General features: G+C 50.9%; 1 protein-coding gene and 1 long non-coding RNA gene across 2 annotated transcripts; both read left to right on the top strand.

The window, feature by feature from the left end:
• Positions 1 to 376: 376 nt before the first annotated feature.
• LOC122496467 (tyrosine-protein phosphatase non-receptor type substrate 1-like) lies at positions 377 to 5,647 on the top strand. The gene is made up of 3 exons (XM_043602721.1): positions 377 to 1,290; positions 3,293 to 3,604; positions 5,140 to 5,647. Exons 1-3 carry the CDS (start codon positions 1,167 to 1,169, stop codon positions 5,616 to 5,618), a joined length of 915 nt encoding a protein of 304 aa, XP_043458656.1. The 5' UTR covers positions 377 to 1,166; the 3' UTR covers positions 5,619 to 5,647.
• Positions 5,648 to 11,990: 6,343 nt separating this feature from the next.
• LOC122496466 lies at positions 11,991 to 17,005 on the top strand. The gene is made up of 2 exons (XR_006300818.1): positions 11,991 to 13,594; positions 16,850 to 17,005. It is a non-coding gene; the product is annotated as an uncharacterized LOC122496466 (long non-coding RNA).
• The last annotated feature ends 419 nt before the right edge of the window (positions 17,006 to 17,424 follow it).

Genomic DNA, 17,424 nt, shown 5'->3' with positions numbered 1-17,424 from the left:
GGTGGAGGCAGTGAGGGGACAGATTCCAAATCTGTCTCCCCCAGGCTGACATCTCCCCTCCCACAGTTAGCTGGGTGAACAGAGCATGGGGGAGGTGGGAGCGCTGGGGCCCAGCCAGACTTTTCAGCTGTTTATTAGGCCGGAGAACATACCCGGTCCCGTTTGTTACTGTTGAGTACCTACTATGTGCCCAGCACAGCGTGAGGTGCTGGTCACAGCAATGAATGAAAGACAGCAATCGTCACGGCCAATCATCATTTTATTTATTTTTTGAAGGAGGGAGAGAGACAGAGTGTGAGTAGGGGAGGGGCAGAGAGAGAGAGGGGGGGAAACACAGAATCCGAAATGGGCTCCAGTCTCCGAGCGGTCAGCACAGAGCCCGACGTGGGGCTGGAACTCACCAGCCAGGAGATCATGACCTGAGCCGAAGTCGGTCGCCTAACCGACTGAGCCACCCAGGCACCCCACGGCCAATCGTTATTAATGGGGGAAAGGGATCAGGAATAAGTAAGTAAACATGTCAGGGCTAGCACTGAGAAGCCAAATCTAGCAGCGTAAGGGGACCGGGCGTGACCCAGGGGAGAGGTCAGGGCATTGGTAGCATTCAGCTCCCCCCACCCCCACCCCAGGGGCTCCTAGAGGATTCTGGGCAACAAGAGAATCCCAGCCACGCTGTGCCAGCCCCGGGGCGGGGGTGGGGAGGGGGGCGGCTGGGTTTCCAAGTCTGTGCACTTACTTGGTTTTATTCGGTCATGGATGTCCCAGCTCACTTTACCAGCCAACCCGTTCTGTAGACCCAGGAGCCACCATGGGCTGGCCACAGCAGACTGTCAGTCACATCTGCTCAGCACGGAGGAGGCTCTCACCACATCACAGGGAGCTGTGTGGCTCCCAGCTTGGGGTGAGGGTGGGGGGAGCCCAGCCCCTTCTGGGTCCCCTTCGTGGGGCCTTGGGGACAGTCAGCACCCAGGCCAGAGGCAATAGACGCCTCCCCAGCTACACACCCCAGGCCTGATGGTTTGGGGTTTGGAAAGAGGCCTGGGCCACAGTGACCACTTCTGTCCCTGTGGCTCAAGCCACTGCTTCAGGCCCGGGGTGGGAGAGTGTCCAGGAAGCGTGTGGCCCGCCTTCGGCTGTCGGGAGACCAGGCAGTGGCTCCTGGGCTCATGCAGAGGCTCATCCGGGGTTGGTGCCCAGCAAGACCAGGGACCTGGAGCCTCCTCGCCATGGCTGCTAAGTGTGGGCAGGTCCTGACCTCCGTCCTGCCTGCCCTCCTGCTGGGACTCACAGGTAAGTCCTGGGTGCTGCCCCGAGACACCCTCAGACCTGGCAGGGAGGCCCTCGGGGATTACTACATGCAGCTGCCTTGGGTTGCAGGGGTCTGGGGCCCACAGGACCTAGCGGGGCCCTTTGCCTACCTGCCAGGGCGTGTCCTGTCCTCACCTGTGAGAAACAAAGGTGATGGGGGGTTGGGGCCAGGAGGCCACAAGGACGACAGACTGGGGGAGGGCAGGGGGTGAAGGGGGAGCCCACCTCCCACCCGGTCTCCCTGATGTCAGCTCTGGTCCGAGTGGCTAACACATCTAGGTCAGAGAGGGTGTGAGGTGGGAGGGACAGAAAGGGAGGACCCCCCCCCCCCCCCCGCCGAGTGATGGCGCCTCTGGCCTCGAAGGAAGATTGCAGGGTTCTCAGTCAGACTGCTTAACCTCCCTCCTTAGCGTCCCCCCCCCCCCCCCGCAGGCTGTGTGACCTCGTACAAGTCACTAAACCTCTCTGTGGCTGTCTCCTCTTCTGGAAAGCGGGGACAACAGTACCAGCCTCCCGCAGTGGGATGCGGATGAGAATAAACACACACCTGGAAACGTTCTATGAGCCACAGGGTGTCCCGTGCAGTGGGGTGATGATGATCAGGAGGGTCTACTGAGAAGAGAGCATGATGCAGAAGGTTCCGGAGCTGGGTGCTGAGAGGATACGCTCCACAGCCGCCCGAGCTGCCCTCCGTCACCCAGAACCCTGTGTTGTCAGTGCTGGTTTATCTGTCCTCCCCACACCCACACACCTGACCAGATGCTCCTCCAGCACAGGGGTCCTGTCTGACACCTGTCTGTGTCCCCAGCACCCAGCTCACAGACCGGCTCAGCGCAGGGGCGCGGGGGGCGGGGGGAGGCTGGGGGCAGTGAAGACTTGCAGAGGTCACGGCTGTCACGCCCCTGCAGGCTGTCATGAGGGGGAAGGGAGCCCGGTCCTGCAGGTGCCCTGGGATGACTCTAGGGCACAGACTGGAGGCTAGAAGAGGAAGGGGGATGCTGCCTCAGGTGGAGAGAGTGCCGCGTCCCCAGAGCTGAGCAAGCAGAGATGTGGACGGAAAGGACCTGATTGGGAGAGCCAGCCATCCCTGCCCGCAGTGGCTCTCGATGTCACACTGGTGTCCAAAAGGGAGATCTTTGTGTCTTCGCCACACCTCTCCCCGAACCTAGAACCGTCCGCCCGGATGCCCGACAGAAAAGCCTGGGACACATTTCCCCATAGCCCGCTGTGTCCAGTCTGTGACCGAGTCCTGCTGGCTGTTTCTGCCGAACGGGTCTCAGGTCCCCCCCATCGCTCACCGGCCTGGCCCAGGCAGTCCTGGGTCCCCTCCACACTGCTGTCGCTGCTCCCATCCTGCCACCTGCTTTCCATCCTCCACACGGCGACCACAGTATCCTTTTAAACCACGTCGGCGAGGCCACCTGGTCCTGTGTTCACGGTCTCCAATGGCTTCCGGTCGCACTCAGAATAGAGTCAGCAGCATTACCTTGAACCACAGGCTTTTCCCCATCTGGACCTCTTTGCCCATGATGCTGGAGTCCTACAGATCTCTCAGCCTCTCAACATATTCTCACCTGCCATTCCCACTTTCTAGAATGTTCTTCCCATGCCCCTTCTCATGGCTGGCTCCTATCCATCTCTCAGCTTCAGCTCAAAATGTCACCTCCTCCAGGAAGCCTTCTCTCATTTTCTTCTAGACGAGATCAGGCGCGTTCAGGGTGGTATGGCCATAGACTACTATTTTCTTCTAGAATAAGCCTTCTGGCATTTTTTTTTTAACCTCAGCACTCTGTTTCCCTGAGGTTGAGCCCCAGTTAGAATGCTATGTTTGTCTGTTTACTTGTCATCATCCGTCCTATGCTCCCCAAGGCCGGAACAAGACACAGCACACAGTCAGTCCCCAAGGCCTGACGTGCCACCGGCAGCCCTTACAGGCTGTTGAGTGTCGGATGCGCCTTGTATGGTCACAAGCTCTCTTTCACAGCCGGGCGGCCCTTCATCTCTCTGACGGGCCCATCTCGGAGGACGACCCCGGGAAACCCAGTGCCTTTCAACTGTACGGCCGGCCCCTTCAGCTCCTGGGATTTCAATGTCACCTGGATGAAGGGCAGCGATGAGCATCCAGCCTCAGCCCAGCACCTGGTGACCAATAACCAAGGCAACTACTTCGTTACCAGTAAGGTGTGGGTGACACTGACCCTCCAGGATCTCTTACTGGAGATCACCTGTGAAGTCACCCACAGGGCGCTGGGAGAACCTCTGCGAAAGACCATGAACCTCTCCCAAGTGCTCCAAGGTGGGTGGGCAGGAAGTGTGGGGGGAGGGGTGTCATCTCCCAGCAGCATCGGTCTTCTGCCCAAAGTCCCATTCTCCCCCCCAACCCCCCCGGGAGACCGGGGGCGGCCGTCTGGGTTTAATCCTGGCTGTACCACTTTACGACGTGTGTGATCTTGGGTAAGTCCCCTAACTTCTTTGGGCCTCAGTCCCCTCCTAGAGTGGGAATAAAAATAAGCCCTTGTAGGTTTCATGTGAGGATTACATGAGTCATTCCTTATGAAGTACCTAGAACAGTGCCTGGCACACAGGAAGTTGTTGATGAGTGTTTGGTCCCAACTTTCCATTTATCACCATCATCATTATAATGATGATAATCTTACTATTATCTCATGATCTTGTCTCAACTTTCCATCCTAAACACCTCTATTAATATTTATTAATATCATTGCGATTAATATCACTGCTACTATCATTGCGTCTATTAATATCATTGCTCTATTAATATCATTGTTATTATTTTTAAATTTAAAAAATGTCCTGGAGCACCTGGGTGGCTCAGTCAGATAAGCGTCTGACTTCGGCTCAAGTCATGATCTTGCGGTTCGTGGGTTCGAGCCCCGCGTCGGGCTCTGTGCTGACAGCTTGGAGCCTGGAGCCTGCTTCGGATTCTGTGTCTCATTCTCTCTGCCCCTCCCCCCCTTGTGCCCTCTCTCTCTGTCTCTCAAAAATAAATAAATGTAAATTTAAAGAAAATTTTTTAAATGTCTTATTCATTCAACAAATAATGAATATCGACTGCGTGCCAGGCACTGTTCTGGGTGCTGAAGATACAGCAACGAGTAAAATTAAATCCTTGTCCTTGTGGGCATATTTTAGCAATTCTTTTTTTTAATATGTTTTTTAAAATTTTAATGTTTGTTTTTGAGAGAGAGAGAGAGAGAATACGAACAAGGGAGGGGCAGAGAGGAAGAAGCAGGCTCCAGGCTCTGAGCTGCCAGCACAGAGCCCGACACGGGGCTCGAACCCACGAACCGTGAGATCATGGCCTGAGCTGAAGTTGGACACTTAACCAACTGAGCCACCCAGGTGCCCCAGTAATTCTTTTTATTAACTTAATTTAATTTGATTTGTTAACTGTTTGTTTATTTAATTTGAGAGAGAGTCAAAGCAGGGGGTGGGCAGAGCGAATCCCAAGCAGGCTCTGCACTGTCAGCACAGAGCCTGATGCAGGGCTCGAACTAGTGAGATCATGACCTGAGCTGAAATCAAGAGCCGGACGCTTCACCGACTGAGCCACCCAGGTGCTCCAGTGATTCTTAAAATTGTATTTCATGGTAGTGAATATTTCAAACATACAAAAAATAACACACCAGACACCTAGGTACCCCTACTCATATTTAATGAATGTTAACACTTCACTTTATTTGCCTTACATTAAGCATACAAGAAAGGTAACGGATGAGAGTGACAGGTCTCGTGTCTGGTTCTTGGGAGAAGGAAAGAGGCCAGCTGGGCAGGGGTAATCTCAACAGATGTTTCTTTCTGGTTGTCTAGTTGTCCCCACCCTGAAGATCACCACCAAGACCTCCGGGACGTACATCCACGTGCAACAGAGAGTGAATCTCACCTGCCACGCGAGCCACTTCTACCCCTCCCACCTACGTCTCACCTGGATGGAGAACAGACACCAGGTCCACACGGTGGAGTCCCCACAGGTCACGAGAAACCCAGATGGCACCTACTCTCTGAAGCACACGTGGCAGGCGGAGGCCACGCTGGACGGGAGCGAGTTTGCTTGCTGGGTGGTCCAGGATGAGCAGCCACCCGTCCGGGCCAACATCACCCTGCGGGCCCAGGCACCCAGGCTGGGGAAAGGTGGGTGCGGTCTCTTGCTGGCCCCTCTGGGCGGCATGGCTGGGAGAGTCAGGCATGAAAACACCAAGCATGGGCCTGGGGTGCAGGCTGTAGTAGGTCAGGGGCTCGGGGTGGCACTGGATGAAGGTGACGGAAGGGAGGGCTCCCTGGGCTGGTGATAAAACTCGGAGCCATTCACCCCTAAGTTCCCTCCCTCCCTCCTTCCCCCCCCCCCCCCCCCACCAACAAGGAGCAGGACTTCCCTTCCCCAGTCCCATGCACTCTTCTGGTAGGAAGTTTGCTGCCTTCACACTTGAGTGCAGGAAATGGCAGAGATGATGGACTGCTGGGCACCAAAGGTTTTTAATCAAGACTGGTTCAGCTGGAAGTTTCTGAGAGTCAATTTCAAAGAGGCCAGAATTCTCAACTCCCTTAGCTGGGAAACAGAGTGGGTGCTGGAGCAAGATTCTCCTCTCTCCTATTCTGTTCTCTCTCAATCTCTCTCTCTCTCTCTCTCTGCCTCCTTTCTCTCTCCTCCTCGCCTCCCTCCGCCCATCCTAATCCTCTCCAAGCTCCCCTTCTCTCGCCCTTTGTGGCCGCGCGTGACTGTGTCCACTAGGGGGAGCTGCCTGCTCGCAGTTCAGACCCACACCAGCCACGCAAGCTGCTTCTCCTGGACCAGCTTGGATCAGCTGGGGAGAATGAATGACGGGCCAGGAGGGGATGTGGGGATGGGAAGAGAAGAGAGTATCATGATTGGCCTGGCCTAGGGGAGCCCCAGTGAGGACTGACAGCTCTCCAGAACCGCCCTAAGTGGGAGAGGACAGCTCCCTACAGGAGGTGTGCGCAGGTGTGAACGGCTGCGTCTGTGCACATGTCTCAGGGTCCCTGCCGCTCCCAGCAAAGGGTGGATGGAGGCCGAGCCGGCAAAACAGCCCATCTTCCCAGCAAGGGCTTCAACCCTGCATCCTGTCTCTCCCGGACAGATCCGGCCTTGATCTGCCTGCTGTAAGAATTCTTGGGGAATGATCCTACTCACCATTCAGTTTCTCCAGGTTCTTTTTTGTCCACGTCCAGCAGAAATAAGAGAAGTGCCCCCCCCCCCCACCCCCCAGTGGGATACACAGATCTGGATAGAAAACTCCAAACTGGTCTTTTGTCCTCGGAAAAGCAAGTATCGTTATTTCATTCTGAATCACTTCTTTACTCACTCCCGAGTTTTTTCCTCTCTCTGTCTTATCTTTCTTCCTTTTCTGGCGTCCAGGGCCCCTTCCGTTCGGTGTGAGTGCCCCTGCACAGCAACACCTCCCCGGTCTGGCCCACAGAGCCCTTCTTCGGTATCCCCACCTCGGCCCTCCGTTTGCATCTGGCTGACGTCTGTAGGACACTTACCGTGTCCCAGTCGTGCTCGCGTAGCTTGGCTGACATAGGACAGGACAGGCAGCGGAGGGGCCGAGGTCTGAGAGGTCTGAGCTGGGGTCAAAAGGCAGGGCAGTCTGTCTCAAATTCACTGTGCTCTTTTGTATTTTTCTCCCCCATCCTGCCGGAGAAGATAGACCTCAGTGTTACCTCACGTCTCTTCTCAAACTCAGGCTTACGTGCTCTGTTTCTGATTTGTCCTTGTCCCTGAACGGCCCCGCTGTGCACCATGGTTCAGTCATCACAGTGGCACTTTCCCGTGGGGCCTCCTGCTACGGGGCTCCGTCTGCTTGCTGACGGGACCCTCGCTCCTTTGAAGCGGACTCTGGATCTCGTGTTTAGAGGTGGCCAGACTCTGGAGCTGAGCAGATCGGTGTCCCATCACAAGGCTGCCACCAACCATCTGAGCCCTCGGGCAAAGCACCGCCTGCCCAGGGCTCAGTTCCTCATCTGTGTCCTGACACCTGTGGGGCTCGCCGGGCCTGCTGGGGATTCCTTTCCTTGACCTTTGCTTGGTATCCGGACTGTTTGCAGTCGCCGGGGCGCCCAGCCCAGTGTGACCCCCAACGCCTGTGCTCTTAAGGTCTTCTCTGTGCCACCTGCTTTTCTATGACCCGGGAGTTTTGCGCATGGACGTGATATTCCCTTGTCGGGGATAGAGGACACGCCTGAGCTGAGACCGCAAAGACCCTGGGGCCAGACTGTCTGGCTTAGAACCCCGGCTCTGCCACTGACTGGCTGGGCACCGTGGGCAAGTTACCTAGCCTGTCTGGGCCTCAGTTTCCTCATCTGTGAAATGGAGATGAGTCCAGCGATGCGGGTGTTGGCCAGGGGGTGTGGGTGGGAGTCGGCCCCATACACACTGCTGTGCTCCCTGTCTAGTCACTGCCGGGCCTCCGATGTCGGCTTCAGAATCCGACTCCTGTTGGAATTTACCTTTACACCCTAAGGGGGGGGACGCGATGGGGCTTCTCATGGAGCCGTGGTCTCTGGGCACCTCCGTGCCTCTCATGGGAGGGGTGGTCTCTCCCTGCAGGCCGGAGCACCTATTCCTACTCCTTGCAAGGCCCCCTTCAGCGATCTGAGCCGGGGAAGAGCATCCAGCTGACCTACGTGTCCTCCGGATTCCCGTCGCGCCACATTACCGTGACCTGGTTTAAAAAGAACCACGAGCTCCCAAAGACGCAGACCCACGTCCACCCCAGTGGGGACACACACAATGTGACCAGCCGAGTGCTCGTCCCGCTGCAAGCGGACGATGTGCTCTCCTTCGTCCAATGCCACGTCAGTCATAAATCCACACTGGTCTTCCAGAAAGCCATCAGCCTGGACCAGTACCTCCGTGGTAAGGGCGTTCTCGCTGCTCAGGTGGGTCCGTGCAGAGTTGGGCTGTGGATGTCTCTGCCTCCGTTTCCTCCTCTGAAAATGGCACAGCCCTCACTTGGTGGTGGCACGGGTGCAGTGAAATGACACCTGTAAGGCGCACAACACAGTGCCTTGCTCGTACTAACCGTTCAGGGTGGCAGTCGCTGGGGTGGCTACGAATTATTATTTGTACCATTCACGTCACCTCTCTGAACTCAGTCTCCTCATCTGTAAAATGGGGAACAGTATCTTCCAGGAAGTTCATGTTTTTATTATTGCTGTTTTATATGAAGAGGATGTAAGTGTTTGCAGCTTCTAAATTTTAGGGACTGTGTCGTCTTTGGACGATTACTCATACTTAGGTAAGGGCCCAATGTGTCATCTGATTTTTTTTGTTGTTGTCGATTTTCCTGGCCTGGACCCATGCTTGGCAGGTCTATAAATTCGGTGAGGTCATGGGCATCATGCCTAGGAAGAATTATAGCAAGCATCCCGTTGTTTATGACGAGTCTAACCCCCAGAGAAGGCAAGTGAGTGGTCTAAAGTTGCACAGCAGTAATATTTAATTCCTTAAATGTGCATCGGACTTTAAAGTCTACAAAATATTTTCGTCAATATTTTCGCTATTGTTGTGGCAGGAAAGACATCATTTTACACGAATAAAAATACTGACATTAACACCTCAAATGAGCACACCACACAGTCAGTAAAGCACACTCATGTGGGTTGACGAATTAAAGGTGTGCCACTGCCTCGTGTTCTTTGTGCCCTTGAGGATTTACAGAAGGAAACTCGGGTTCAAAGAAGTAAAGTCAGCCCCAGGTTGCAAAGCCAGTGAGTGAGAGATTTTTCATATGAACTCAGGCTTCTTTTATTATTATTATTATTATTTTAAATTTAAATCCAACTTAGTTAACATAGAGTGTAATAATAATTTCACGAATAGAATTCAGTGATTCATCACTTACATGTAACAGCCAGTGCTCATCCCAACAAGTGCCCTCCTTAGTGCCCCTCACTCCTTTAGCCCTTCCCCCCCACCCAACACCCCGCCAGCAGCCCTCAGTTTGTTCTCTGTATTTGAGTCTCTTGTGGTTTGTCTCCCTCTCTGTTTCTGTCTTATTTTTACTTCCCTTCCCTCACATTCAGCTGTTTTGTATCTTAAATCCGCACATGAGTGACATCATATGATATTTGTCTTTCTCCGACTGACTTATTTCACTTAGCATCGTACATTCTAGCTCCATCCACGTTGTTGCAAATGGCAAGATTTCATTTTTTTTGATTGGTGATTAATACTCTATTGTATATATATACCACATCTTCTTTATCCATTCATCCATCGATGGACATTTGGGCTCGTTCCATACTTTGGCTATTGTCAGTAGTGCTGCTGTAAACATGGGGGTGCATGTGTCCCTTCGAAACAGCACACCTCTATCTCTTGGATAAATGCCTAGTAGTCCAATTGCTGAGTCGTAGGGTAGTTCTATTTTTAATTTTTTGAGGCACCTCCATACTGTTTTCCAGAGCGGCTGCACCAGTTTGCATTCCCACCAGCAGTGCAAGAGGTGAACTCAGGCTTTTATCCACTCTTTGCCATGTATGGGATTGCCTGCTTAGTTACTTAGGCTCTCCCAGCCTCGGTACATTTGAGCGTAAAGTAGGAAAATGATAATTCAGAGGGTTCTTCATTACCTGAGTATTTATTATATAACTCCCTGGAGTTAGGACAATTGTGTAGGAAAGCAAAAATCCTAGAAAATACAGATATTCACAAATGAATTACTTGTAAAACTAGCCCCCACTCAAACCCCTCGCTGCTCAACACTGGCTGCACCTCTGCTGGGTTTCCCGTCCCAGAAATGCCACTGTGGGTGTCTTTATCTGGGTTCCCTTGATGGCAGAGCCTGAAACCAGGACCAGGTGCAGGTGTTTGGGAAGGGATCCACAGAGGCACAGAGGTTGGGATAAGGGGTGGGGAGGGTCAGACAGGGAAGGCAGGACACTCAAGAAAGGGTGAGTTATTGAATGGTTGCCCTTGTGGGCAAATGAGGCTCAGCCCCACTGGGACCCTCTCAGGAACTGGGTAGACCATTCCTGGGGATTCTCCCTTGGGGGGTGGTGGGGAGAAGGAAACTGGGATGTGCTTGCATGGTCTGGGTGACATTTCGTGGTTATGGAGAAATCCCAAGGCAGAGAATGCGGGAAGTGTCATGGGAGTTCGAGGAGGGACAAGTCTCCCAGCACGGCCGCTCTGAACCAGCAGCTGGGGGAGGCGGTGCGTAGTCTAGAAACCCTCTGCTCTAGATCAGTCTTGCCTTGATTGAAACGTGGCAAGCTAGAGACCACGCTATGCAGAAGGAATCTGCATCCATTGTGAAATGAAATCAGAGATCTTGCAAAAGTTGTATTTGGAGAAGTTGATGCCAATGATGGGGGGGACCGCAGGCATCACAGGCAAAGCCTCTGAGTGCTTCCAGATGGAAAACGAAGAAGATCCATGATACTCATCATTCCTTGGGCACTTCAAAAGAGAACACATTGTTGGGACGCCTGGGTGGCTCAGCCGGTCGAGCGTCCAACTTCGGCTCAGGTCATGATCTCGTGGTCCGTGAGTTTGAGCCGCGCGTCGGGCTCTGTGCTGACAGCTCAGAGCCCAGAGCCTGCTTCGGATTCTGTGTCTCCCTCTCTCTCTGCCCCTCCCCTGCTCGTGCTCTGTCTCTCTCTGTCTCAAAAATAAATAAGCATTAAAAACTTAAAGAGAGAACGCATTGATTGAAAGAGGCCCTTGTGAAAATCGACAGGACATTCAAATAATTTTTCAACGACCTTTTAATGATGGTGCCGCAAATGTGAAATGTGCAGGTACCGTATGGCTTCACTGGTAGGACGTAGAGTCAGGTTTGGGGGGAAATTATCTCTACTTCCTTAGACTCGCAGCACTCGCTCCTTCCAAGAGTCGGCGCATCGCTGTGGTTATATTTTATATTGAATTAAGATGTAAATTAAACAAAATTAGTTTCATCACTGAAACGTTTTACCAGATGAAGTTTCAACCAGTTCTTCCTTGAGAATTTTTATGAGATCGGGGCCTGTTTGGTACAGGTTCCTTCTAAGTGGCTTTTTGTTGTTGTTTTCTGATACTAGGTAGCATATGCCCTGTTCAGCTCTTGTGGTTTTGTGAGGATTAGAGGGGACCACACATGCACTGCCATTCTGTGTGTCGAAACAGTGATCATCCGCTGGGCCTGGGTCTCTGTCCTCCGGACGCTGCCTGGATACCACACAGCCAGGAGAGCTCCCTGGTGGCTAGAAAGGGCAGCTGAGCCTGTCCCTCCTTTCTGTGGTCTTTGGCATCCTCTAACGCCCTCTTACTTACCCTGGCCAATCCTTCCTGGACCCCAGGCTTCCTCCATCCTGAATGCTCCCTTCTCCACTTCTTCCTCTTTGCTTGGGAGTAATCCTTGCCTGTGTGCTGAGGGGGGAAAGGCTGAGTACAGATAATGACTTCTGGAGACGGCGTCCTGCCTTGGCTGTCCCACTCATCTTTTAAATGTTAAAAAAACTTTAACATGTACTTATTTTTGAGAGACAGCATGAGGGGGGAGGGGCACAGAGAGAGAGAGAGAGAGAGAGAGAGAGAGACAGGGAGACACAGAATCCGAAGCAGGCTCCAGGCTCTGAGCTGTCAGCACAGAGCCCGACGCAGGGCTTGAACTCACGGACCGCGACATCATGACCTGAGCCAAAGTCGGATGCTTGACCAACTGAGCCACCCAGGTGCCCCTGTCCCACCCATTTCTTAAGCAGCACTGACAGAAATGATCCATCTGGATGGGCTGAGTATGAAGGGAGGACATTTAGGGGACAGATGCCCTTTGTTTCTTCTAGTTGCACTACGTAAGGAGTCCTGTCTCTACCTTACACCAAGGGCTGAAATCTGTCTCAGCTAGACCCTTGAAACATGATCTGACCCTAGACAATTGCATAATTTAAGAGTTTTGGAGAGAGAGGGAAAGTGACTCACACAAGTTCTTGCATCTGGCTGTGCTGTCAAGTGCAGGGCCCACAATCGGGATCTCCCTTGGTTTAGTGTTAGACGCTGGGCCGCCATATGAATTCCACTGAAATATACAAGCTTGTGTCCTATTGAAACATATTCCAAAGTCTCCTCATTGTGAATACATTCTACTGCCCAGCTGAAAACCCAGTTGCAAAGAGGTCTAGAAGTCGTTGGATCATGATTTCAGAAGCCGGGAATCATAAATGCATAGAGCCTGAAAGTTGGGGTGTCCGACTAGCACAACAGTAAAACACGCTGTGTCTGGTGTAACCCCAGCTTTGCCACTTGTGACCTCGGGCAGGTTACTGAACCTCTCCAAATCCTAGTTCCTTCCGATGTAAAATCTCAGGACCTTGGAGTCGTAAAGATGTAGAGTCCGTGAATCTTCATCTCGTAGAATCATCAAGTCATGGAGTGGGTCACCTGCCTTGTAGGTTCTTAAATGGCATTTAATGTTCATCTTTGCATCTTTCATGGCCAAAGCGGAAAAAGAGAGAGCAAGATTTGGAGGTTTTCATCAATCCCACTCATTCTTTTCTTCATGCGTTCCTCGATCCGACCACGCACCAAGCATGCATTCACTCAAAGCACACTCTCATTCAGCCATGCATTTACCTATGCAAGAATCTGTTCACAAGTACCTGGATCCTCCTCTGGGGCAGACCCTGGGCAGATGACCCATCTTCAGGCAGCTCCCACGCTCCCACAGTGGCCTTCCTCTAGTGATTGTCTGCTTTCTCTGGGCTGTGTCAGTTCCCCCTACAGTGACAGTGTCCCAGTCTTCACGCTCCTCGGACTTGGTGGCTGTCACCTGCCGCGTGCAGAGATTCTATCCACAGAGTGTGCATCTCACCTGGACGGAGAACTGCCATACGATCAAGGGAGCTGAGCAGCTCACATCCAAGCAGAATAGCGATGGGACCTACACCCTGGAAAGCTTGCATTTGGTGAACATGTCAGGGCCGGGGTCCGAACAGGTGCTCACCTGTAAGGTGCAGCACGAGACCCAACCTCCCATCCAGGCCAGCCTCATACTGTCTGCGGAAGCACACGGCACATACAAGCCCATCGGAAGCTCAGGTAAGCCCACCTCCACTGCTCTGAGCAACTAGGTCACCTTTGTCTCCTGAGTGGAGTGAGGTATTTAAACTCACAGTGTCCCCTTTGCTGTCTCCTTCTGCCCATTGGTACTTAGGTCCCAAGATGCCTGCGCTCATCTTTGTGGCATTCCTTCTGGGCTTCAAGGTGCTGCTGGCGATGAGTTTCATAGTCACCTACATCTGCAGGTGGCGGAGCCGGTAACAGGTGAGTTGGGGGCAGGTCTTAGTACATAAGGAGAGAGGTCATGGTCACCATCATGGGCCGGCAAGAGGAGTCCAGGGTAAGGCCACTGTTTCACACTGTGCCTCCCAGGGAGATCCAGGCTCAAGAAAAGGCTGGAAACACTTGTTTTCTCCAAAGGTCTGTTGGAAATCTCAGAGGCTTCCAGCTCTCACGCATCCAGGAGTGCCCTGGGTTTGGAGCTTTTAAATGAAGTCCCTTGGAACCCTGGGTGGGGATCCAAGGTGTGGAGGTGGGATGAAGGTCAAAGCTTTGAGCCTCAAGCTCCAAAGAGTGCCCCCATATACTGTTATATACGCCAGTTTTCGTAGGACTTATTTTGGAATGAATTAGAAAAGTATTGCTAAAATCTACTAATGGAGCCCATCGAGGCACAGGGAGGCTCAGACTACTGGCAAACATGAATGTGGGGTGGGGGGAGTTCAGAATACCAGACAGAGGGGGCTGGGGTGTAGTGAGTAGGGGTCTTATTTCTGATCTGTACCATGAATCCAGGCAGTATTGGGGGAATTAATACAAGAATGAATGAATGAATGAATGATTTTTCCACGATCGCTCTTGCATGCTCTGCAGTGAATTTCCTCCCACCCCGTCCAGGAGGCTCACATGGTGGGAGAAGCTGCCCCCCGCCCCCATTTCCATCCTGGACATGCCCCCTTCCCCACACCCTCCTGATGTTCCTTCTCTCGGAGCCAAGTCCTGATGTTCCGCTCTCTTCAGAGCAGAGTCAAGGATGGACCCTGGTCTCAGGGACCCAGAGACCCTGATGCACTGAGCTTCACACTGGCCCTGACTCTGCCCCAAAGACAATCAAGAGGGTCAAGAAAAGAAGGTTCCTATTCTGTCTGTGATGAGGAACAGCCCTTCATTTTCAGAGCACATTTTACTTTCCTTTTTTCTTTTTAAAATGTGAATTGCAGTGCAGTTAGCATACAGTGTTATTTCAGTTTCAAGTGCACAACATAGGAATTCAACAATTCTATGCATTCATCACGGCTGATGACGATTAAGTGTACTGTTACTGCCTTCACCTATTTCTCCCATCCCCCTCCCCACCCCCCACCCCCCACCTTCCCCTCTGGTAACCATCGGGTTGTTCTCGACAGGTAAGGGTCTGTTTTTCGGTTTGCCTCCTTTTTTTAAATCGTTCGTTTGTTTTGTTTTCAATTCCACATGTGAGTGAAATCATATGGTATTTGTCTTTCCCTGACTTCTTTCAGCTGGCATTATATTCTCTAGACCCATCCATGTTGCTGCAAGTGGCAAGACTTCATTCCTTTTTATGGCTGAGTAATGTGTGTATATGTGCAGTGTATATGTGGACATATACCCACATCTTCTTTATCCATTCATCTCTTGGTAGACACTTGAGCTGCTTCCTTATTTTGGAGGAACGCATTTTACTTTCATACACACCTTCTGCAAGTACGATTTTATTTGACACCTGTATGTTTTGAGGTTACTGCATGTAATGAGCCTGTTTTGGTTCCGAAACATATAGGAAATATGTAAGAAATCCTTGGTCCCACCCATCCTGTCTTTGCGAAATAGTAACATATTGCTGATACGGTCTCCTGTTTCTTTTAAAAACACGGTCTTGAATTTCATGTTTATCCTTCTCAAAGTGGATTTTAAAATTTTACAACGTGTTATAAATCCTTAAGGAATACACAATTTTAGTTTGCATGTTGTAAGTTTTATATAAATGCTGTTATATGGTATACAGCACTCTGGAACTTTTATTTTTTGGGCTCAGCGTAGCATGTGGGATTTCTTCACGTTGGTATATGTAGCTCCATTTTCTTAACTTTGCACAGCTCCATGGCTCTCTATTCTAGGAATACTCTGGGAGGCCTGGGGGACTCGGTTGAGCATCCGACTTTAGCACAGGTCATGATCTCACGGCTCATGAGTTTGAGTCCCGCATCAGGCTCTATGCTGACAACTGAGAGCCTGGAACTTGCTTCAGATTCTGTGTCTCCCTCTCTCTCTCTGCCCTTTCCCGACTCATGGTCTGTCTGTCTCTCTCTCTCTCAAAAATAAATAAACATTAAAAAAATATTATAAGAACATTCTACAACTTAGGGCTGGCTCTCAGGATAGTATTAAAGCTCTATCTGCTGTTTGGGTAATTCAACTTTGCAATGAGCATTTTTCTCTCTGTTTCTGTGGGCACAAGCGGGAGAGTCCCTCTTGTTCCCCTGCTGTGGTCCACACAGCAGCTGTATTAGTGTCATTTGGGAGCTTTTCTAGTACAAAAAAAAAAAAGCTTTTCTTTTTTTTTTTAACGTTTATTTTTGAGACAGAGAGAGACAGAGCATGAACGGGGGAGGGGCAGAGAGAGAGGGAGACACAGAATCCGAAGCAGGCTCCAGGCTCTGAGCCATCAACACAGAGCCCGATGCGGGGCTTGAACTCACAGACCTCGAGATCATGACCTGAGCCGAAGCCGGACGCTTCACCGTCTGAGCCACCCAGGCACCCCAAAGCTCTTCATTTTTGATGACTTTTTTTTTTTTCAAAAAGTTTTCGATGCTCTCATTTATTTTTGAGACAGAGAGAAAACACGAGCTGGGGAGGGGCAGAGAGAGAGGCAGTCAGGAACCGAAGCGGGCTCTGCACTGACACCAGAAAGCCCGAGGTGGGGCTCAAACTCACAAGCCGTGAGGTCGTGACCTGAGCCAAAGTCAGACGCTTAGCCGACTGAGCCACCCAGGCGCCCCAACTTTTGATGTGACCATTTCCTTAGAACATACACAACATTTAATACGGTCTTAAAAGAATATTACCTTATAGAAAGATTATCGTACAATACACACAAAAATACTCGGAACAAATGAATGTGGTCAGTGGGATCACAGACCTAAATTTTTTTTCTAGACCTAAATTTGAAACCTAAAATTATAAAGCTTCTGGAAGGAACTGGAGGAAAACAAACAAACAAACAAAAGTAAATCTTTATGATCTTGGGTGAGCAGAGACTCTTTTAGGTAAGACATGGGAAGCACAATCTAGAAAGGAAAACATTGATCCTTTTGACTTTATAAAAATTTAAACCTTGTTCTTCAGAAGATACTGTTGATAAAAAGAAAAGGAAGGTGACCGATGAGAAAGTATTTGTCAAACGAATCTACTCAAGGACTTGTATCTGGGACACAGGTGGGCTAGGTACAACCCCCTGTTTGTGCGAGTCAAGTTTTATTCTGTGGCTTCTTTTAGGCTGAAACGTCAGAGAGGAGTAATTGCCATCCGGACCTGACGGTCCACAAGCATAAAGCATTTACTGTCCGGCCATCTAAGACAAAGCTCGCCAACGCCTGAGAGACAATATTTAAAGACAAACAATCCCATTTTATAAGTGCATGAATGATTTGACGAGCTGCTCCACCAAAGAACAAAAAATAAAATGCGTTAAAAAACAAAAACAAAAAACTGTCTTCATTAGAATAGCTGTAGAACATGTTTCGATACCTCTTTTGGGCAAACGTTCTCACCTGGTCCTGGTTTCTCAGAACGGCCAGGCTCTCCTTGGCCCACACGCATTTGAGAATCACTTTGTCAACTTTCATTATAAACACCTTTATGATTATGATTTGGTTACACTGACTTTATGTACTCATTTGGGCGCACTGACATCTTCCAATGAGTTTTGCCACTCATGGACATGAGACACCTCAAGTTCGGTTTTCTTTGATGACTTTTAATTCACCATTTTATAGGGCTTTTTGTTCCGTTATGGTTCTTATGCATCCCTAGTTAGAGCTATTAACTAGAGTATTAACTTTCTAGTTTAT

Source organism: Prionailurus bengalensis, chromosome A3 (assembly GCF_016509475.1).
Source record: "Prionailurus bengalensis isolate Pbe53 chromosome A3, Fcat_Pben_1.1_paternal_pri, whole genome shotgun sequence".
NCBI classification, from domain to species: domain Eukaryota; kingdom Metazoa; phylum Chordata; class Mammalia; order Carnivora; family Felidae; genus Prionailurus; species Prionailurus bengalensis.
The sequence above is the reverse complement of the archived record's forward strand: the minus strand, read 5'-3'. Positions and strand labels throughout refer to the sequence as shown.

Bases quoted from the DNA above. Each gene is read 5' to 3' on its own strand.
- LOC122496467 (XM_043602721.1), top strand. From the start codon at position 1,167: ATGCAGAGGCTCATCCGGGGTTGGTGCCCAGCAAGACCAGGGACCTGG. The intron at 1,291-3,292 runs GTAAGTCCTGGG...TCTCTTTCACAG, and splicing joins CCTCCTGCTGGGACTCACAG to CCGGGCGGCCCTTCATCTCT. The intron at 3,605-5,139 runs GTGGGTGGGCAG...CTGGTTGTCTAG, and splicing joins CCTCTCCCAAGTGCTCCAAG to TTGTCCCCACCCTGAAGATC.